This window comes from Cryptococcus neoformans, chromosome 1 (assembly GCF_000149245.1).
Source record: "Cryptococcus neoformans var. grubii H99 chromosome 1, complete sequence".
Taxonomy (NCBI): Eukaryota; Fungi; Basidiomycota; class Tremellomycetes; order Tremellales; family Cryptococcaceae; genus Cryptococcus; species Cryptococcus neoformans.
This window is the reverse complement of record NC_026745.1, coordinates 394,268-415,418: the sequence shown is the minus strand read 5'-3', so window position 1 is coordinate 415,418 and position 21,151 is coordinate 394,268. Positions and strand designations below refer to the sequence as shown.

Genomic DNA, 21,151 nt, shown 5'->3' with positions numbered 1-21,151 from the left:
CATGTCGCGACCATTTCTTTTTTGCATCACTTCATTCCTCACTTCCTAACAAACAGAAAGTACTAGCAAAATGCATCGTTCATAACATTATTTTTCTTCCCATCACGAGCGCGTAAAAATTGCACGGAAAAAGAAGAAAAAAAAACAATGCGCAATATACTACTGAACTACCTTTTGGTTCGAAAAGTACCGAATTGTCCGTTCACTATGGGATAGTAACTGTCCTTGAAACACTAGCAACACACGCATAAAAATAGAGATGACGAGATTATTGGGCAATGGTGAATGGTTGAGAAACCCCTATCAAACCGTCGTCAGCACAAGATTTCCCGAAAAAAGGGGGGGCTGGAGATGAGTAGGCTTACAGGATTCATAGTCAGACTCCTTCGTCTTATCCCCCGTGATGTGCAACGCCCTCATAAGGACTAGAAACAATCAGTTTTGTTTTTTCGTTCTTTCTTTGCGGCAAGACGGCAAGAACACTCACATTGGTAATCCCCATTGGGAATACTCGTCCCATTCGAGAATGTCGCCGTACTCAAATTGAAGGTCGAGTAATCCCCTCCTTGGCCATCGGCGTTATCCGTACTCCTTGGCAAGTACTCGCCCACATACACGTTCCCAACGATAGGCACCTTTTGGAACGTGTTGCCAGTCTTTGAACACCCCGGAGCTTTATAGTTTGTCAAGTGACACCAAAGAGAGTGGAGACCCTTGGTCTTGGTGGTGGTGTCAGAGGCTGCCCAGGTGGATTTAAGGCGTCGAGCGGAAAGTGAGCTGTGGCGCTTGTCGTGCTCCGTCTCATGTTCGGGAGTCGAGGAACGTTTTCGAGTGGTATAATCGGGAGTAAAAGTAAGGTTGGCATTTGCGTCGATCAAGTCAATCAAGAGCAAAGGTGTCCCTCCGGCAAGACGATAAAGCACCGAGGGGTAGCTCACGTTGCTAAACGTATACACTGTCGAGCCTTGTTGGACGTCGCCATTCACATCGACGATAGCGGGCGAATTCATACCGAGGTACCAATCCGTAGGGTCGAGGACGGGCATGTCCTTCATGTTGGCCGCGACACCCATGTAGGGGACCTTGACAGTGTTGCCACCGCCGGTGACCTTGATGAACCCAGAATAGATGGGGAAGGTCTGAGCGTCAAGACCAGTAGGAGCGGTGAACTTGACGGTGGTGAGGAGAGACTGACCGGGCCAGAGGGTGAGTGAGGAAGGGAAGATGTTGACGGATGCTGCATTGGATACTTGGGGCAAAGGCTGGTCATTGGACTGATTAAGACCGGATTGGAAAGCCAAAGCGGTACCGGCAGGTTCGTGAGACAGCTTGTACGTTACCCATTTATTACCAGGGTTCTTGATTGTCAGCACATGCAATTTATCAAAGTTGGCCGTGTCGTTCAGTGTGATTTCAGAAGGGGAGATGACGGCGCTGGCATGGATAGCGTTGCTGAGCCGCAACCTGCCTGCACCCTGAACAGCGACGCTCACAAGAGAGCTGTCAGAGACGGAGACGGGAAGTTGCTGAGCAGTGACTCCCAAAGCAGACAAGACGTCGCTCGGGCTGATATTCTTTGTACCTTTGGCGGCGAGGTAGAGAGCGGCAGCTCCAGCAGCATAGGCAGAAGAATAGGAAGTACCATCCGCGATAGTCCAGTTGTAAAAAGTCGTAGGCATGACACCGACAACGTTGGTTCCAGGGGCGAGCACAGATGGGGCAAAGTACAAATCGTTGGTAGGACCAATTTCTGAAAAGTAAGAGGTGGTATTAGCTGTCCAGATGTTGGGCAGGGCGATAGGGTTGAAAGAAAAAGAGACGGTAGTGTTGGCGGAGGAATTCAGCTGATTGAGGAGATAATTGCCGTCATCGTAGCTAATGAGTGCAAAGTCGATAAGAGGGAAATTTTGATAGATGGGGAGAGCGCTCTCGTCATTGACGACGAAAATGGCTGTTCCACCGGCGTTGTAGGCGTTTTGAGCCTTTTGAGACAAGGAACATTCACCTCGACGGACGATAACGAGGTAAGACGACAAGTCAGGGACATCATCTGGCAAGGTACATCCATAGATGTCCGAATCAAAGGTGTAGAGGGGCAACGTCTTGTCACTGTACGCTTTGTAATTGTAGTAAGCAATGGGGCCGTAGCCAGTGGAAACAGTGGCCAGATGAGCAGGATAGATAGAGCTGTCACTGGAACCGACGTTGATGACTCCCTTACCCGCTGCAGGAGAGGAGGAGTAAAAGCCACCGACCTGCCCTTGGTTGCCAGCAGAGACGGTGACAACTGTGCCTTTGGCAACAACTCGGGAAGCAAAGACGCTGAGAGTACTCTCGGTCCATCCAGAGGGTTCACCTAGAGATCGTATGAGCTAAAACTTTTTGTTTTTCACTCAAGGAGTAGGCCTACCAAGAGAGAGGTTGATGACATCCATGTCATCATCATATGCTTTTTGCATTGCCGCAAGGACAATATCATCCGACGCCGCACCGTTGCAGCCAAACACCCTGTAGACATACAAGCTCGCCTCGGGCGCGACACCTACGGCCCCGTAGATATTCTGGTTGGCACCAATGATGCCAGAGATAAAAGTGCCGTGGGAATAACAGTTGTCGTAAGGGTCGTTGTCCGGCACAGGGTCATTACTTCCATCGTAATTATCACCGACAAAGTCGTAACCTCCCGCAATCTTGCAGCCGGACCCGAAACAGCCACCAAGAGGTTCCCGTGTGTAGTCCACACCACCGTCAATGATACCGATTTTGATTCCTTTGCCCTTGTTCCCAGTGGCTTGGACAGCGTCAGCCTGGATCTGGGGGAGGTTGGAGAACGGCGCAGAGGTGGAAGTCGCTGAAGCAGTGGCAGAGGCAGAGCTGGATGACGGAGAGTGAGGAGAATTGGCGGGCCATTGTGTGTTTTCCTTGGAAAGGGGCTCGGCGGGCAAGGTGAGTAAATGAACAGCTCGGAGGTCGATGACACCAGCGATGTCGAGCAGGACTGCAAGATCCTAAATTTGAGTCAAATCTCGGTTAGATGCGGCATTTAAATGGGCTCATGACGCGTCACTCACAGCATCAGAGAAGATGGAAAGAGACGCGCCGAAGAACAAGTCACAAGCGTATTCTTGGTGGACGGTGTAAGAGGACGAGCGAGCATCAAGTTCTCTATAGATGTATTCATGGGGCTTGAAGAGGGAATAAAAGTCAGCTTGCTATGCGAATGGTACGCGAGAGTCAGCTCACTGTAGCGGCTCTTTTTATACCGGCAGAGGTGAGATGAGCCTTGCTATCGAATTCGACAATGTACCTCCCTGGTATGACCGAGCTGTAAAGGGGTCAGCATTGTGCGTGTCTATCATTTATCATGTAACTTACTCGGAACCTCTTTTGATATCATCAAGACTGAAGGCGTTGGCAAAGCCAGTCGCGAGAAGGGCAAAGGAGAGGAGAGCGGAGGACGCGTGGAAGGCGACCATTGTGGATGAAAGGAACGCCCAGAGACACGCGCAGTGTATTATAAGGAGAGTAAGGAGTGTGGGCGGCGGAATGCCGGTGTGCAAGAAAGATGTGGAAAGAAGAAAGAAAGGTGAATAGAAAGATGAAAGAGGACGGAAGGATTAACGAGGGCGGAGCAGGGAACAGTGGACGCAGTTGCATGCATCTCGTCAGTGGCTTGTCTCGCTGTCTGCTGCATTTTTCCTTCGCAGCGTCTGTTCTCCTCCTCGCTGCCGTGCAGACCATCGCCGCCAGCGACACTCTCTGCTTACTCTCTGTTTACTCTCTGCTCACTCTCATTGCGCGCTCCCAGCGAACAAATACAAACACCACTGATAAAATGGACAAATTCAGGCACACCAAGCCACCGGCCGGGACGCCTCAAATTACTCCACATTCCGTCCCGCAAGCCAGCGAAACAGGCGTCGTAATCCGTTCAAGCAACAGCAAACAAAATTTCAGGTTTCTTTCAAGCGCCAAGCATAACAGCTATACAAATCGCAAAACACTCTCCAAGTCGACCGCCGGCGGGCGACGAGCAGAGTAGAGAAGAAAAAAAGAAATGCCATGCGAATCCAACAGAAAAAAGTTACACATCTACATCTACATCTACATACTCCCTCCAAATCCCAGACACTACTTAGATAGCGTCCACAGCTCGCTCGCCGTTCTTGGCAGCAGCGGCCTGAGCCCTTCGCTGAGCCCAGAACTCGGGGTTAACAGTGATGTACTTGAGCTGTTGGAAGTATACGGTAAGCCAAAAAAATCACATATTCTAACAAGTATCGAAAACACGTACGTTCTCGTCGTGCTTGACCTTGTCCCAAGGCCTCCAGTCAGAAGATCGGTCCCAGACGACCTCAGGGCCCTATATCGAAAATCAGCCAGATGTTCCTTTGCACTTTTAATTTTTTTTATGCATAGTAGACATACCTGAGAGAGCTTCCAGAGATAGGCGGTGGCACCAACACAAGCGAGACCGACGATGCTATTGTGAAAGAAGTAACAGTTAGTCCATAAAACTCGTCTGATCGGCCGACGCGAAATGATTGGACATACCCAAAGATGGGCATGACTTCAACGGGGAACCACTTCTTCATGATAGCACGGTTCTGCAAAAGGGGCACGAGTCAGTACATCTCGCACATGGTTTCTAGAATCGTCTCGAAGAAGTTTGAAGGGAGTGCCCTGTAGGGGCTCAAGAAGACGCGGGGCAAGGAATGGCCGGGAAAAGTCGGATGGCCATGGGATGTTGTTTGTCGTTAAAGCGCGCGCCGGCGAGTCTCGCGAAGGATGGAAAGAGATACGATAGAATCCGAATGACTCACAACGGGCATGGTTGACGATTGTTGCTGGGAGGAGATAAGATAAGTAGGTGGATGTAGCTTTTTGTGTTTTTGTTTTTGGAGTCTTTTCAGACAGGTTTTTGTTTCTGGAAGAAAAGAAAAGAGGAGGAAAAACCGCTCGTCCTGCAGAGGTTATTAAAGCTCCTTTTCCCTCCAATTCGGATATCCTCGGCCCTCCGCCGCCGCCGCCGCCATTTAATTCCGTGACGTGGTCTTTATTACCTCCGCCCAGCAACAAAAAGTCGTCGCGTCCGCCGGTTGGTAGTACGTACGTAGTCATTCGTCCGCCGTATTCCCGTTAAACATTCCTCTACGCCAGAGCATCCAGTATGCATCGCTTGATTTGCAGCTGCATAGTGGGAGCAGAGATTGATGAGATGTGGTCCGATGGAAAAACATGTTTCGCGATCCTCAAGTCGTGAATGGCGGAGATGGATCCAATCGCAAAGTCTCCAGCAGTGATCTGATGTACCACTATTTGGCCCTTATCGCCGCTCGCCACGAAAGAGATTAACTGCGGGTAGTAATAGTTGATTAGTTGGCTATTATCGGTGGCAATCATGCTGGGTGACAAAGCTAGGTGAGGGTCCATATAGATCTTCAGTGCGCGTGAGCTACCGTCAAAGGGAGAAAAACAGGCCAGCAGCGAGAAGCAGTGGCCGCTTGAGGTATGTTCTGGCGGCTGACCATGTCGACTTGTGGAAAGCAGCAGAAGCCGCTTGATTGATCAAAACAGGATATAAATCTGTTATGCACTTTCAAATAATCGAAAGTAATAGGCTGCATCGACTTCCCAACGTCTCACAGTAGCTGTTCTTATTTGGGTCACTATAAGTCATGGGATATTGTTGTATTTTCACATGACGTCTTTTCGGTCCTTCTCTTACCCCGTGTCTCCGTTATCTACGTACTGCCATCGATCTATTCAGTCATGAACTTTTCGAGCAACTCTTTTTTAATGACATTAATCACTTTGCAAGACACATTTGCTGCATATCATAGCCGTACATCAACACACATCGGATCATTAAGACTAATTAATGTAAAAATACTACGATCCATCTTATCATTCCCAGCATTTCTTTTGCAAAGTTTCCATTCCCTCTCAAATGGCTTTCATCTTGTACCAACTTACGATCCCTCGGCTTGGAAGACATCCACATATCTATTCCTCGCCCCCTTCTTCATAGCCGATCCAGGCCTCTTACTCGCCGGTCTCGAGCCAGACAGCAAATCATCAAGGGACGCCGAAGTCGCCGACGTCGATGGTGTCCTGCTAGGCGGTTGTGACGGCGGACCGGAAGGCGGACCGGACAAAGGCCCAGAGGGAGGTCCTTGTCCTTGACTCATTGTCAAACTCGACTTCATCCGCCTGATCCCACCATCAGGACCTTCAGCAAATGTGGACGCTGACATGCCGGCAGGAGGTGGGGGAGCGTTGGCAGAACGAGGGAATGTGCCGAAGGAGCCGTCACTGGAGCTGGAGCTGGGACCGGCAGGAGGAGGGGCAGCTGACATGGCTCGGGTAGAGGGTGCGGGGCGGGATATGTGGGATGGCGAGGCGGTTTGGGCTCGGGGTGGCGGAGGGGGAGCTGCAGGAGCTGCAGAAGCACCCGTTGCCTATAGTTAAAAGGTTAACATGTTAAAATATCTTTGTCATTCAAATGTGATCACTCACGCCCTTGACTACCCATCGTTTCTGGTCAGGATCGTACACCATAGATGTCTCTTCACCCAAGTTTGCTTTAACCGGACCACCTTCCTTTTTTCCCCATAACCTTCCAAGCCACGACGATGATTGATGTTGCTCTTCTATTCATGGAATGGAATCAGCCATCGTCATTTGAAAGAATGAACGGATACTCACGTTTCGCGGGCTGAGTCGGCTCTTCCTTTTTGGGCTCCACCTTACCTCCCTTGGCCGCCTTGGCCGGCTTGCCCCCGCTCGCCTCGCCCTTGCCTTCTCCTTCATCGACTGTTTTCGTGGGCCTTCCCTTAGATAATGACGTATTTCCAAATCCGAGATCTTCATCTTCATCGCCTAGATCGTAAGCAGGCTGAAACGCCTGAGGCGTATAGTTGGGAGTAGTAGACGCGCTCGGGCCTATGGAAAGCCCAGCCATCGGAGTTATAAATTCAGCCTGGTCATCTCCAACGGGCGCCTCATAAGCATGGGGGGTCGTTTCTCCGTCTTTCGCTTGCACCTCTGATCCTGCGTTGGCGCTCCAGGGGGTGAAGCCCCCTCCAAAGTCAGTACGACGACCCTGCGAGTCACCATAAGATGAACTAGCAGAGCTGGAAGGTTGAGACTGAGAGGTGTAAAGGTTGTTGTGTGTTTGAGCAGAGGGTGAAGTAGCACGAGACAAGGAGTGAACATCTAAAGAGCTCTTCGGCGGTGCACCGTAAGGTTGTGATTGCTGGCCGTAAGGGTTGTATTGGCCCTGAGCAGCTGGAGACGTGGTTCGAGACATCGGCTGGACACCCAAGAACCCATTGGATGCGCTGTAGCTGCCGACATCGGCCATCGAAGGGTTTCGAGAGATCGATCCAGACGGGTCTGGCGAGACGGAGCTGAAATGAGCAAACGGTCCCTCCGCCTTTCCACCTAATGCAGCCGGCTTGGGAGCCATCTTTTCACCTTCTTCGCCAGCGATAAACTTGGTCAAGCGACCTTCAATCCAAGACCCAAGTTTGTCAAAGCCTGGTTTACTTGATTTGCGGCCACCACCCAACACATTGGCGGGGTTAATTGAAGGGGTACCGGTCAATCGCTCGAGGAGATCTTCAAGGCTGGCCATAAATGCGGGAGGAAGAAGAGACTGAGTCTGGGCACTCTTAGTCAAGGGCTTCGCGCCGGCTTCAATAGCGGCACAGTATCTGTTGCGTTTCAGTACAAAGTCGTCAATGGAGATTACGCGCACTCACCTCTTTGCTAAATCAACTTCGCCCAATTCAGCTAACCGCCATGCCCTAGCAAGCTTGTACGGCAACAGCTGCGGTAAGCCCACAGTGACTTGCTCCTGGCCCTTTGGGACAGGTACCAAACTCCTGGCATATTCAGCGATCTCAACAAAAATGGTTGATTCCTCGTCTCGAATATTGTGGGTCACCATGATACCACGCTCATACGACGCAGGTGTGGTATCTAAGAAAGGCGAAAGGGGTGAGAGCAGGAAGCTGACAGCGGAGAGATCAGCAACAGGTCTCCATGACAGTGGAAAGAAACATACCAAGCATGAGATGCATTGATCAGGCCCATCTGGAGGAATCTTGACCCCAGTTCATCGAGACAAGTAAGATCCGCAGGTTTGGCATGGAATAGAACTGAAGAAATCACCTCTCGCCATTGGTCCTGGGATGGATCTTCGGTGATTGTAGCCGCATTAATCAAGTCGTCCACTGAATTAATTGCGTCAGCCTTATACATGCTCAGATCGACGTTACTTACAAGAAGAATGGCCCATGCCTCCGAACAGAGCATATGAAGCCTTGATACCAGCAGTACCTTCGCTCCTAGCATTCAACTCGGCCGCTGTGAACTTCATCACGGTATCCTTCCATAATTCGGCACCGACAGCGCTACTAATCACCAAAGCATGTGACCACAAACCGTGATCAATCGCATATTGAGCTGCTTCCTTTTTCTGGCCCTGGGCAAGCAGGGTAGACAAGTGGCTTAGTTGAGAAGGGTTGGCCGCAACCGGGGAAGCGGAGTTGGGCGATGTTGAAGGGTAAATGCCATTGGATAGGGTGGTTAACTGCACGGGCGCAGTAGGTACATTTGGAGACGAGGGATTCGATAAGGCCGCTCGTATAGCATCTTCGACCTTGGGACTAGAATTGAATCAGCAAATATTTTCAGTGGGATAGAAAACGGACTTACTTTCCAGCCAATTTACCTTCCCCAATGATCAGCGCCTCCAACAATCTCAGCAGAACAAGTCTACCCTCATCCTCGCGTCTTGCTCGGCTAGCTGAGGACTTCAAGTAAGGCAAACCCCTCTCGACTTCCTCCGCCCTGTCACGCAAATATGTCAAAACAGCTTCCTTCTTCTTTTTCTCCCCCGCGGCACCCTTGGGTCCAGAGACATCGTTCACCAAAGGTCCCGGGAAAGCGGACTGGTCGCTCTTCAAAGCACCAGGCGCCACTACCTCAGAGATGTTCCTAATCCACAGCTGACCTCTGCCCGAAGCGTAGCCGTATGATGGTATGCGAGCGTGGCCCTTGGCAAAGTTATCGGACTCTGATGCACCTGGGAAAGCAGTGATCAAGACGCCGCCAAAACCAAAGACAGCAATGGGAGCGTTGCGAGCAGCAAGAGTGGTTCGTGCGAGAGGGTCTTCACTGATAGGCTTCTGTTCGAGTATCTGTTGAGGAACATACGATGTATCAATAGAGGCGCTTCGTGGGCCGGGCATGGACTGAAAGTAATTGGTTGAGGGCGGAGACATGCCATATGTTGGGCTTTGCGCCGGCGACGCCACGGGATTGTAGGTACTTGAAGGATGCGAAGGAGCATATAATGACGTAGAAGACGGTATAGGTGAACGGTTCATGGATAGAGCCGACTGGCGAGCAGAACTCTCGCTCTCAGACTGATATGCACTTTGGCCAGCATATGGCGCTTGTGCAAAAGCGTTCCCTGAAGCTGCCATCGATGGAATGTGATCGACCGGGGGCGAAGTACCATAGACTGAGTTATGGGCCGGAGACGTAGTACGGGCGTAAGGGCTAGATTGAGATTGTAAGCGCATGATGTTGGCAGATGAAGGTTCGTAGGAGTCTGGTTTGTAAGTAGGCTGAGTGGTAGCCTCGGGGCCAGGCTTATAGTAATCAGACTGCGTAGGAGCGTAAGTGCTCGGCTCGTACGACTCAGCGGACGGAACAGTAGCAATGGCTTTGAATGTTTCCGCCTCATGGCCAGATTGGGAATCAGAGGGAGCCTGAGGACTGGGCTCATTGGAGCTCAGTTGCGCTGATGCCACGTTTCCATCGGCCTGCCAATCGTCGTGGGTGTAAGGGATCTGTTCATAGGAGCTTGGCTGAGACCCTTGCGCTTTCTGTTGAACCCCTGGGGGAGCATAAAAAGTTGGTTCTTCTGATAGAGGTGGAGCGGGGATATGAGTCATTGGAGATGGCGCAGATGTACGAGTATGACTAGGCAACCCGGTGGTATTAGTCGAGTGTCGAGGGGGGCCAGAAAGAGGAGCTTGAACTGGCTCAGCAGATACAGACGACATGTGCGGAGAAAGGGATGGGGAAATGGCTCGAATGCCTCGACTCGACGGCCTAACTTCATCCTGGCCCTCAGAAGAGAAAACGTTTGGACGACTGACAGACTGTTCATTAACCTCGGGAGACCCAGGGAGGTTCAGAGAGTCCCGGCCGCGGGCTACTGAATTATCCTCAGTATGCGATCTAGGTAGCTCAACCGGAAGAGTAGGCAAAGTCGGAACCGGTGGAACTGGACTTTGATCCTTAGGATGAGGCGCATATGCGGGACCTCGACTAGGAGGTCTGCTAGTTCCAGTATGTCGTCGAGGTGGGCCGGAAGCGGGCGCGGATAAAGGCGGGACGGGAGGGGGTGACCCAAAGGGAGCAATGGGAGGAGGTGCGAAAGCCGGACCGCGACTAGGCGGTCTGTTCTCTCCCTTAGATCGCTTGGGTGGTCCCGATGGCGGAGGAGGGGGGGCTTTTACCTGATGAGGCGGTACAATAGGCGACACATCAAACGCCGAACTGACACCTGTGGAAACTGCTGAAGCCGGTCGTGAGATCTTCTCCTGGGTCCTCAGAAATGGAGGATCGTACGCTGTTGACACCGCTTGCTGGGGCTGAGGTCTAGGTTTAGGAGGCTCAGACTTGGCGAGCGCGGCGTTCGTAGGCGGAGTAAACCCATTCCCCGAAGAGGCGAGGTTGTATGGAGAAGGCATAGGCTGAGTAGCTGGCGCATATGAATGGTGGTGATAGGGCTTGGTTGGAATAGGTGGGTCATAGGCATTATATGATTTGGGGTTTGAAGGAACGTGTGAGCTAGGCGCGGCCGCAGTTACACCGAAACTGTTGGCGGGGAGAGTCGCTGAACGGGTAACCTGAGGAGGGGCATAGGGCGAAGGATCATTCGTAGTCCCTGACCGATTAGCAGGGAAGTAGGACGCTGTGCTTGTGGTAAATTGAGTACTCGCAGGGGCCGGTGGCTCGTATATGCTCGAGTCGAAAGCCGCAATGGGTTCGGGTTGAGGGGTACGGCGAGCAGCATTCTCTGACATCGCAGATTGAGCTTGGAGGGCTGGACTTCGAGAAGCAACCGGTGCAAGAGCTATATACGCTCGTCAACAAAAGCTATCAATGAAGATGAAATCACATACTAGCTCCCGGACCCGCGGTCAAGGGCGGTGGTGCCTGTTCGGTCTCTTGCCAATTGGCAGGACCCATCATCGCAAATTTGACTTGCTCCTTCTCTTCCTCAGTATACCATTGCCACTGACCATTGTCATCGTACCATCCTTGAGGAACGTCGAATTCTAAAGGCTCGGCGATACTCTGGTCCAAGTCTCCCACCTCCTGCGCTTCCGTGATAATCTGTCCCTGATTCAAAAAATCAGTTGTATCGTTGGAGAATAGACCCTGAATAGATGGGTTGGTTGACCTGCCGGCAGTAGTCGTCACGGGTGCATCTTGCAGTTCAGAGTCGGACTCAGGTATGATATTGTCAAAGACAGAATCATTTTGGTCGTCAGTGAAGAGAGACGAAACAGCCGGTGTTTGATCATTTTTGGTATCTGATTGACCCATAAAGGACTGAATCCCTTCTGCTTCGCGTTCCGAATGTGATTCGACTTGCCCTTCTATAGGTGGTTCCAGCATACCATTCTCAGCCTCAAACTCAGCCAATAGATCACTGTAGTCCTTTTCTTCACGTGGCACGGATGCTTCTGTTTGCCCTAGGACTTCTGGTTGATCTATTCCCTCGCTCTTCAATGTCTCCTGACTTTGTTCTAGCTGCGTGAACTCGTCATTTTCTGATTCAGCGAGTTGCGCGAATAGGTCTTCACCGGAGCCATCATTGACGGGACCAAACAAGTGGCCCGCCGTAGCTTCCTGTATAGGTGGAGAACCGATGTGACTTTCCTGCTGCTCTCCAATGCCTTCCTGGGTTTTTCCTCCGCTCTCCACTTCTTCAGTTTCTTCAGGTGAGTATGCAACCTTCTCTTCAGTTTGCTTTCCTAAAACATTTGCCGGAATCGGTATCCTGCTCCCCTCCATTTGAGCGGCTGGGGCCGGAGCATCTCCTTCTGTAATTGCTTGCAATTCTGCTTTATGTCCGTCCTCTTGTACTTGAAGCTGTGGTGCAGAGTCATCCTGTTCGCTACCGAACTGAGCGAAGGGGTCATCGGCAGCACCACCTCCTGAGTCGATGGAGTCGAAGAGATGACTTGCGGACGTTATGCTTTCGGGAGGATGTTCACTTACGTGGTTATCCTCCATTATGGATGGCAATAGGAGTTGGGGTCGGAAGAATGGAGGAAAAAGGAAGTAATGCAAGTCTGGGGTTAGTCTATGACGATGGACGCGACCACTCCGCCATCTCGCTGGAGGATGGCTTTACGGGATCAAATACCAGCCGATATCACGTGATCTGCCTTCATCGCTCCTCTATCGAACATCCAACTAATGATGTGCATTTAACTACTGCTAATGGGCTGCTGTATTGATGAAAGACGACGACAAACTGCCTCTGATCGGAGCTAAAAGTGCATTGAAACTTTTTACTGAAACGGATATCTACTAGTATACAAACAGGTACTATTGACCAAATCAACCAGATCTTTACGGGTACTCCAAGAGACTTCCTACTCCTCATAACGAAACATTTACTCCAAACTGTTCTCAACGTCGGCCGCATCATCACCCTCCATGGATGCAAAGTTGAGGAAAGCGTTCTATGGAAAGAATATATCAATAAGGACGAACCAAATGGACAATATAGATCGAACTTACAGGTCGGTGGCAAGGGGCCCAGAACGCCTCAGGCTTGTCGAGAGTCATTGTGTAAGGAATCTTTTCTGACCAGGCCTGGGTTAAACCAACACCATAGTTCCAAACCCCACCCTCAGGAACCAAAGTCATACCCAAAATCCTGTCAGACAACAACAACTGAACTCGGTTAGCCATGGACGGGTTGAACCCTGGGTTCTGGCCCGTGACATCCTCGTTCTTCCTACCCCATTCGAAGCCAGCTACTGTGAGGTCCCATGCGTTGAGAGAGACGGAACCAGGGGTGAAAGAACAGGTAACACAGATGGATTGAGGTCCCCACTCAGGGTGAGCAGCCATAATCTTCGCTTGGGTGGTAACGTCTTGAGGAGAAAGGTGGTTGAGTTCTTGTGACTGTGTCTTAATCCAACCAAGGGGCTCAAGATCCTTGAGAAGGAAGTCATGCTTAGGTAAGGTAACGGGAAGATCTACACCGTTGTTGGTACCCCTCTGCGGGATCCAAGCGACGGCCTTGATCTCCTTAACCTGCTTGTTGTCAGGGGGTGAAGTACCATAAAGGTAGGCAACAACCTGTGTACGGAGATCGGCGTTGACAATGAAGCTTCGCAAGACGTTTTTGGGGATAACGTATGTGTAGCTGCCAGCATCATCCTTCACATCATCATTGCCAACAAAAATGTGGTTGACACGAAGTGGCAAGTTGGTGGCACTGATAGCTCGTACACGCCAGTCAGACTTACTAGCAAAGGTTTGCTGTTCGTACTGAGTGGTTGTCGTGACCACAATTTCGTCACCATGGATGTTGGTAGTTTTAGTCTGAAGAGCAGTAACCTGAGCGGCAGCCTCGGTGTTCTTTTCGATCTCAGCCATCTGTTGTCGTTGAACAGATGGCGCTGCAATTTCCATACCCAGAATAATGTCTCGAATTTCGCTGGCTGTGAGGGAGGCTACGTTGACGCTGTTCCTCTTACCAAAGTCGGCCAAAATGAGATCCTTAAGAGCCACTTCCACCTTCATCCACTCGTCGTCGCTGAGCGATGGCCAAATGTCTGGGAAATGGGTCAGTCAATATTATTAGCAGGAAAAAAATCATGCTTACGGTAAGACTCTGTGATAGTGTTCTTATCGGGTCTCAAGATAATCTTAGACTTCTCATTGTTGACGTGCAAAGCACGAAGAATAAGAATAAGGCGAGAGAAGGCAGTGTAACTTGAGATAGACTTGAGCCAATCGTCATAAAGATTGAACAAAACCATTTGAGGTTGAGTTGCACGCTGTTCCATGATTAGCTTATTTTTCTCACGGGTTGATCGGACGTACCAGGATTAAGTCACCAAATTTCTCCATCTTGAGAGTGGCTTGGAATGGTAACTGGAGTTCGGAACCCTTGATAACGATGTTGGGGAAATCAAGCAAATGGACTTCCAAGGGGTCAAGCATACCCTTTCGGGTAACAATGACTTGTTTAGGTTGTTCTTCCACGGGCAATGATCGAACCAAAGCAGCGACTTCTTCGGCCGTCTTCCATTTGGCCAATTGACCTAGACGCTTCTGACCAGCCCAAACCGAGGTGTGAATGATCTTCAAGAAGAGCTGACCAGTACGAGGATTGAAGATGAAGATAGCACCGTTGATGGGCTTAGTAGTCAAGTTACCTTCAAAGGTCTTGTGAACTGTGACTCGGTAGACATTAGTGTCGTCTACGAACCAGATAATCTGGTTTGAGAACAACTCGGAGTAGTTGGAAGAGTTAAGATACGGCTCAGTAGGCTCAGATGAGTATAGTTGAAGACCCTTCCTGATACGTTCACGTAAAACATACAGAGCGGGGTTGGCCTTCATAATCTTCGCCATCGCTTGCTGGAGGAGCGGCTTGAGACCGGGGAAGTAACAGCCGTACGCAGAGTAGAGGTTGTATGCCAAGTCGATCGCGATAAGATTACCAGTGGGCGATGGGTAGATAGACTGACTGTCCGAAGAATAGTCGAGGTACTTCGCACGAGCGTAACGCTCAATGTCATGAGAATCAAAGTCACCCCATCGGAGCTGGATGTCGAGCCAGAACTTGTTGGAGGTAGTGCCGTCCATAGTGTCCCGATTATCAGTAAGAAGAGAAGGTCGAGAGATCTGCCACTTGTAAGACGAGAAAAGGAGAATGTCGGAAGCCGAAGAGTTCATCTTGTACGACTTTCGAGGGTGGATAGTCTCTTTCTGAACAGTTTCGATTTGGAGCGCTTCCATCTGTACAGAGTCAGCATAACTACGAACTTGTAGAATCAGATGTTACATACCTCTTGATCGAAGACTTGACACAAATCCATAACAACAGACTCGTGGATTTCTGCAAAAAAAATTAGGGATCAAGCAACGACTTCTGTTTCAACAACTTACTTTGCCACAAGTGTGCTCGGAAGATTTGAATCAAAGAGATCTTCAAAGTGGGGATCTTACCGTGCATGAAAACACCAGTCAAATCGAGCTGGACTTGGAAACCAACGTAGACATTGGCTCTGTTGATGGTGGGAGACCACCACATTGTGAATCGACGATTAGGGATCTGAGAAAGACCGGAACGTTGAGCGTTGGTCAAACGCTTGTTTTTCATGCTAAAACACCGTGTCAGCTTCTTTTCTGGTGAATAGGGGTGTTTTGAACTCACGATTCCTCAAATCCTGAGTTGTGCAGTACCAAATAGTCATAACGAAGATAAAGACTGTCTTTGTCAACCACAAAACCGGACCACTTCGTAGGCTCCTCCTCAAGCTCGATAGAATTGATGTGTAACAAGGTGGCTAATTTAGAAGCGGAGGGTTGTTCGCGTCGCACAAAATCAGTCGAACGGAAAAGCTTATACTTCTGTTGCTCTTGTTGAGGAAGACGGACAAAGTCATCGACAGTCACATCGACTCTCTCATGGCTCTCTGTGAGGCTGGTGCCGGCACTGGGAGAATGAGCTCCCTCCCGACCAAACCTTTCTTTATACATAGAAAGGATGTGGTTATGGGTACAGACCAGATCTTCGAGTCCCTCATGGGTTTTAATACGATAGAGACGCTCTTCGCCGCGAACAATCTTGCTCGCCGTCCTGCTCGTTCCATCGGGACCAAGAAGTTGATCGCCCTCCTGAACATCTTCCACAAGGACCTCAGAGCCATCGGCACGGAGAAGACGAGTACCATTCTGCAGACAGGCTTTCTCCCAGAACAGACCCTCCCAGGTTGGGAAGGCAGTTCCCTTGAACAAGGAGTGCTCCAAGATACCCTCGACACCACCGAGAGCAGAGATGACATCAACTCGGTAGTTGTTAAGTTGCCAGAGTTTACCATCATGTCGTTGGTTAGTCCAGATGAATGGTTGGTTACGGCTATGAATAAAACCATGAGTACATTTAATTGTGATGGTGAAGAATTGACTTACAGTCGGAAGAATTGACTGAAGTACTGACGAACTCGCCATCCCTTGTCGTAAGCAAGAGTGTGCCTGTCCTTCTGGAAAAGGGTGTTGATCCTAGGAATACCTCGGTCCCAACTGTCCTCGAGATCTTCAAGGGTGAGTCGACGGTTAGAAGCCTAATACAGTCAGCTTGTACAACATAATTTCATCGAATCCTAACTCACGGTAGCTTCCTTCCTCTTCAAAGCGTACTCAGACCACACTCTGGCAGAGTCCAAGAACTCCGCTTCCCAAGGTTGCAAGTATCGGTACAAGTTAGGGATCAACTGGTCTTCCTCGTGGGTCATACCAGAGCGGAAGTGAGTAATTCCACCACTGTCAGTCTGCTTGGACCACCTCAAATCAGACTGAGGAATTAGTACGAAGCCCATGGAAAGCATACCGAGACCACCAAGTTCCTTAGGGGAGTAAAAGACACAGGGAGGGAAACGAGAAGGCATCTTGGAGTTAAGACCAATCTTGACACGAGTCTGGACCTTGTTTTCGGCCTTGACAAGAGAATCAAGCAATTCGTTGGTGTGCACGACGGCCTCTCGGTAATAAGTCATCAAACCGATAAGACATGTGTTCCACTTGTTAATGATCTTCGCAAAAGTGGCACTACCAGAGCTCATGAGAATCTGGCGAATACGGTTGTTGAAATCTTGGATACCCTGGTCGGAGACACGCAAGAACGCCTGAGCTGTTCGCTCTTTGGTAGACTCTTGAGTAAGGTTCCAAACACCATCTTTCAAAGAATAAGCCTCGCCGTGCTGTGTACGCACTCGAGGAAGAATTCGGACTTCGAAACCGCACATGGAGAACAAGAGCTGAGGGTTATCCTTGGAGTAGACAGAAACGAATGTGTCTTCCCACTCAATGGTAGTGAGAGACCTAGGCAGAGAGTTCTTGACGTTCCAGAAGACTGCGCGACCAAGATTTACATCATGCTTGATAAGCCTCATTCGACAATCACGGGGCCAGCATCGCTTGTTGTTATAACCGATGACGTTTTCGTTGTTAGGATCAGGCTGAACACTGAGATATCGCTGGATAAGATCTCGAGACTCCTCTGCCGTGAATCGGAACAGGATATGGATACGGTCGACGTATCGAGAGTAGAAACGGATGGGGTGCTTGGTCTCGATCTCTCGGTTCTTAAACTGAAGGAAACCGTTGGGTGCTTCAGGAAGACCGGCGATTTCACTGGCTCGCTCAAGACCAAGGATGAGAAGATCAAGGACGAGACCATAGTATTGGAAGACGAATGAGGAGAACTGAAGACCTCGAATCATACCGTAAGTGTTGATGTGAGACATGTCCTTGAAGGTAAGTGTACTAAGGGACGTGTATCAGTAAATAATTTCCGCAAGGCAAAGATTAGAACTTACGTGTTGTTCTTTGAAGTGATGTAATCAGCCAGATTGTGGTCCATGATAAGACGCAACAATCGACTGAGAAGAGTCAAGTCGACCTTCTCATACACTCTTGCTAACACTGTCTCCATCATCACAGCCGATTCACCTTCAGAAGTGTCCCAGATATCGGTCAAGTTGTTAATACCCTGACACCATTTATAAACGAGAAGGGGAGGCGGCTCAGAATCGGAGGGCTTGATCCAACTAGGGAAAAGTCTTCTCTTATCGGCCTCGTACCACAAGAATTGGTCAAGGTACGCGTCACTGAGTTTTTCGAGAGGCTCAACGTCATAACAAGGGATCAACTTGTCATAAGTGTCAAAGAACTCAATACCAGCTTCCTTGAACGCACGTTGAGTCAGTAATAACCTCTTGATACGTGACAAACACTCGTGCGGGTTATCGTATGCCTGCTCAACCAGCGCCAACTCTTCTCGTTGAGACTGATTAAGTCGACCGTGGACGCTGTAGGCCTCCTTGAGCTTTTCAAGCGCAAGAACGAGAAGCTTGGTGTCGTGCTTGTAAGAAAGAGGAGGGAAAGGGATAGGAGCAAACTTTCGAGATTCAAACCAGTGCGCGGTAGAGATAAGGATAGCAGTACCCTCTTCGGAAGTGATGTAAGGACCGTCCTTTAGATAACCGTTCTGCCTCTCCTGCTCAGCTTTGAGGTACAATCTAGTCAATCGACCGAGGTTCTTACGAACGACAGCCTTGTCGACAGTAGCGCCTCGCCTGATACGCTCTCGATTGTAGTGGGCAACGGAAGTCCACCAGTCGGCCTTAGATTTGACGTATCGTAGAATGATGTTTTCAATGGCAGCGGGCATACCAGGGACCTTCCAAGGAATATTGGCCTTCCAGCATCGCCAAGCTTCGGAAAGATGTTGGAGAATGGTTTTGGCCTTGTTTTGCTTGACACCTTCAGGCATCATACTGCATCAAGTTAGCTACAACCTGTTACTGTTAAGAGGTGAAAGACACTCACTCCAAGATATCGTGCATGACGGCGGCACGAAGTTCCAAGTCGAAATGAGACTCCACCCTTTGCTTGGTAACAGTCTTGGCTACACCCTTACTGTTCCTACCCTCGAACTGCCTAGCCAACAAGTTACCCAACCATCTTTCAAGCAAAGGGACAATACCCCTCATGAAGAACAACCAGACTCTCCATCCAGGCGCCCAGAAACCGACACCAGGACCCTTACCAACAGGGCCAGTATTGAATCTCGAATAGATGACATGCTTGAGATCCTTGCACATGCGGATTTGCTTCATAAGCTTGTATTTGTATCGGTACATACCGGTCAATTGACCGACGTGTGCGAACATGTACTGAAGACCATCAGCAAGCTGGAAAGCGTCGACATTACCAAGTCGGAATTGAACGTGGGCGTCAACAATGAGCTTGGTGAGACGAAGGATTTCTCGACAAAGGTGGAAAGCGTTACCGAATCGAGACTTCTTTCGCTCCTTGGTTGTAAGAGTTTTAATTGGCTTGAGGTTAAGATTGTAATCAAGATGGAGGTAGTTAAGATTCTTTCGGTGAATAAGAAGATTGAGCATGTTGTAACCCTGGCGACAAACTTGAAGACCGGCCTCCACCCAGTCAAGAGTGGTGGATTGGAAAAACTTGGTGTTCTTCAAACTTCGGAAAAGGTTTCGCTTGACCATCGCCTTGGGGGGTTTATTGTGGAGAGCGTTCAACACGTACACCTTAAGAAGTTTCTGGTAAGAAACTCTAACCTTGACGGGCTGACCGTCAGGGCAATGTTCAAGATAAAGGTTCTTGATTAAGGGCACATCCTGAGCTCGCTTCATTTTGCCACTTCGCAAGTTGTAAGGGTATGGTGCCCAATACAACGCGATAGCGTCCGCCGTATTGTCATTCTCCAAATCCCTCTCTCCCAAGAATGGCTCTACCTCCTCGGGCAGCTCGAAGTCGACATCTTCATCGTTACCAAATCCGAAGACTTGATCCTCATGGGAAACAAGAGGAGTGTGAGCTTCCTGCACGACTCGCTGAGAGATGGGGTTGATAAGAGGGTCAAAGTAGAATGCAGGGAGGTCGGGGTCGTCAGTCTTGATGTAAACGTTCTTGGGCTCGTGATAAACACCAATATGGACGGATCGAGGAAGAGAGTTGTAGAGATGAGGGAAAGCAACCTTGTACTCGGATCGGATGACGTTTCGGATGATAATCTTGTTGATATCATTGAATTCGTTCCAGTCCTCGTCGAAGGCGTCCATGTCTCGGTACAACGGCTCAAATTTGGGACCACCAGGCAAAGCAATGTTGAGCGCTTTGGCAGTGAAGAAACTCTTCTTATCAAACAAGTAGAATGCGTTGTTGTCCGAGTAGTCGCTCAACAATTGCCTACCGATTCGGTACAAGTTGGCCATCTGAGGAAGAGCGAGTTGGAAATATTTGTAGCTGGACCCATTGACTTGAGGGGTGTCAACGAGGGGCTTGGGGTCGTAGAACCATTCCAAGATAGCCGCATCGTCTTCCTCATCTAATTCCAACTGAATGGCTTCTAATGGCTCCACATCCAACACATTATCTCCGTAATCCATCGGCGGCTCTTCATCATCAAATGGAGGGAATCGCATTCGCTTAAAGTGTCGTCGATCTCGCTTTTCTCGACGCATCGCGAGCCACATAGAAGCCCACTGAGCGTGGTACACAGGTTCAATGACTCGGGGAACTTCGTTGACGAAGGTGATGGCACCGGAAATGTGGTAAAGCACTGGAACTTCTCGTACTTGCTGTGATGGTGATATACATCAGACACGTTTGGCTAAAAACAGGATTGCGACTTACCTCCCAGGGCATTGGGATGTTCTCCAAAAGCTTCATGACCGCATGCGGCACGTACTTCAAGGCACCCAAATGCACTCGCTTGTCATTTCTAAACTTCCTATTTGACATGTCCCCGTGATCCTTGATGATTTTTCTGATATGCTCTGGCGGCAGATCCTACATTGCAAACGTCAGTTACATTGCCACTCACTCCATTCCCATTCCACAAAAGATACTAACAGCCTTGCCAAAATCTACACCACCACCACCACCCTGTCTTCTCTTAGGGTTAAATCTTCTCCTCTGACTCTGCCTCCATTTTCTGGCCTTCTTATCGATCTCCTCCTGGCTTAATTGTCCAAAGAAGTCTCCCTCCATGCCGTCTCCGTTTCCATTCGGCTGAGGGGTGAATCCCGGGGGCGGCGCACCGAATCCTGGCGGGACGGTGGACATGATGCGGCGCGTTGGGTTTTTGAGGAAGGAAGGTTTTTGCAAGAAGTAGGTGTGGCGAGATGTATTTGAGATGGTCTATGAAGCAGCGTGCAGGAGCAGAGAGCGCGAAGCGTAAGAGCGGCGGCGTTTTAGCCGGAATAATCCATGTGGCGGTTGTCCTGATCTCCGATTTGAGGGGTTGTCACCAATCATGAGAACCGGACATGGC

At 49.8% G+C, this 21,151-nt stretch overlaps 4 protein-coding genes; all 4 read right to left on the bottom strand.

Annotated features, from left to right (window-relative positions):
- On the bottom strand, window positions 1-3,784 carry CNAG_00150 (peptidase). XM_012190801.1 has 7 exons: window positions 3,376-3,784; window positions 3,244-3,325; window positions 3,072-3,185; window positions 2,411-3,008; window positions 488-2,356; window positions 366-425; window positions 1-300 (listed from the first exon to the last, which is right to left on the bottom strand). Exons 1-7 carry the CDS (start codon window positions 3,474-3,476, stop codon window positions 269-271), a joined length of 2,856 nt encoding a protein of 951 aa, XP_012046191.1. The 5' UTR covers window positions 3,477-3,784; the 3' UTR covers window positions 1-268.
- A 256-nt stretch (window positions 3,785-4,040) lies between these two features.
- CNAG_00149 (NADH dehydrogenase (ubiquinone) 1 alpha subcomplex 4) lies at window positions 4,041-4,971 on the bottom strand. XM_012191176.1 has 5 exons: window positions 4,824-4,971; window positions 4,555-4,607; window positions 4,429-4,483; window positions 4,295-4,363; window positions 4,041-4,231 (listed from the first exon to the last, which is right to left on the bottom strand). The coding sequence occupies exons 1-5, from the start codon at window positions 4,830-4,832 to the stop codon at window positions 4,136-4,138; spliced, it is 282 nt and encodes a 93-aa protein (XP_012046566.1). The 5' UTR covers window positions 4,833-4,971; the 3' UTR covers window positions 4,041-4,135.
- An 841-nt stretch (window positions 4,972-5,812) lies between these two features.
- CNAG_00148 (hypothetical protein) lies at window positions 5,813-12,397 on the bottom strand. XM_012191175.1 has 8 exons: window positions 11,211-12,397; window positions 8,725-11,161; window positions 8,290-8,675; window positions 8,072-8,240; window positions 7,767-8,018; window positions 6,709-7,718; window positions 6,520-6,653; window positions 5,813-6,461 (listed from the first exon to the last, which is right to left on the bottom strand). The coding sequence occupies exons 1-8, from the start codon at window positions 12,328-12,330 to the stop codon at window positions 5,973-5,975; spliced, it is 5,997 nt and encodes a 1,998-aa protein (XP_012046565.1). The 5' UTR covers window positions 12,331-12,397; the 3' UTR covers window positions 5,813-5,972.
- Window positions 12,398-12,502: 105 nt separating this feature from the next.
- Window positions 12,503-21,013, bottom strand: CNAG_00147 (pre-mRNA-processing-splicing factor 8). XM_012191174.1 has 13 exons: window positions 20,731-21,013; window positions 20,512-20,667; window positions 18,676-20,456; window positions 17,664-18,623; window positions 16,458-17,610; window positions 16,258-16,409; window positions 15,500-16,204; window positions 15,232-15,446; window positions 15,132-15,181; window positions 14,161-15,081; window positions 13,940-14,114; window positions 12,844-13,889; window positions 12,503-12,785 (listed from the first exon to the last, which is right to left on the bottom strand). Exons 1-13 carry the CDS (start codon window positions 20,941-20,943, stop codon window positions 12,717-12,719), a joined length of 7,596 nt encoding a protein of 2,531 aa, XP_012046564.1. The 5' UTR covers window positions 20,944-21,013; the 3' UTR covers window positions 12,503-12,716.
- Between the last annotated feature and the right edge of the window lie 138 nt (window positions 21,014-21,151).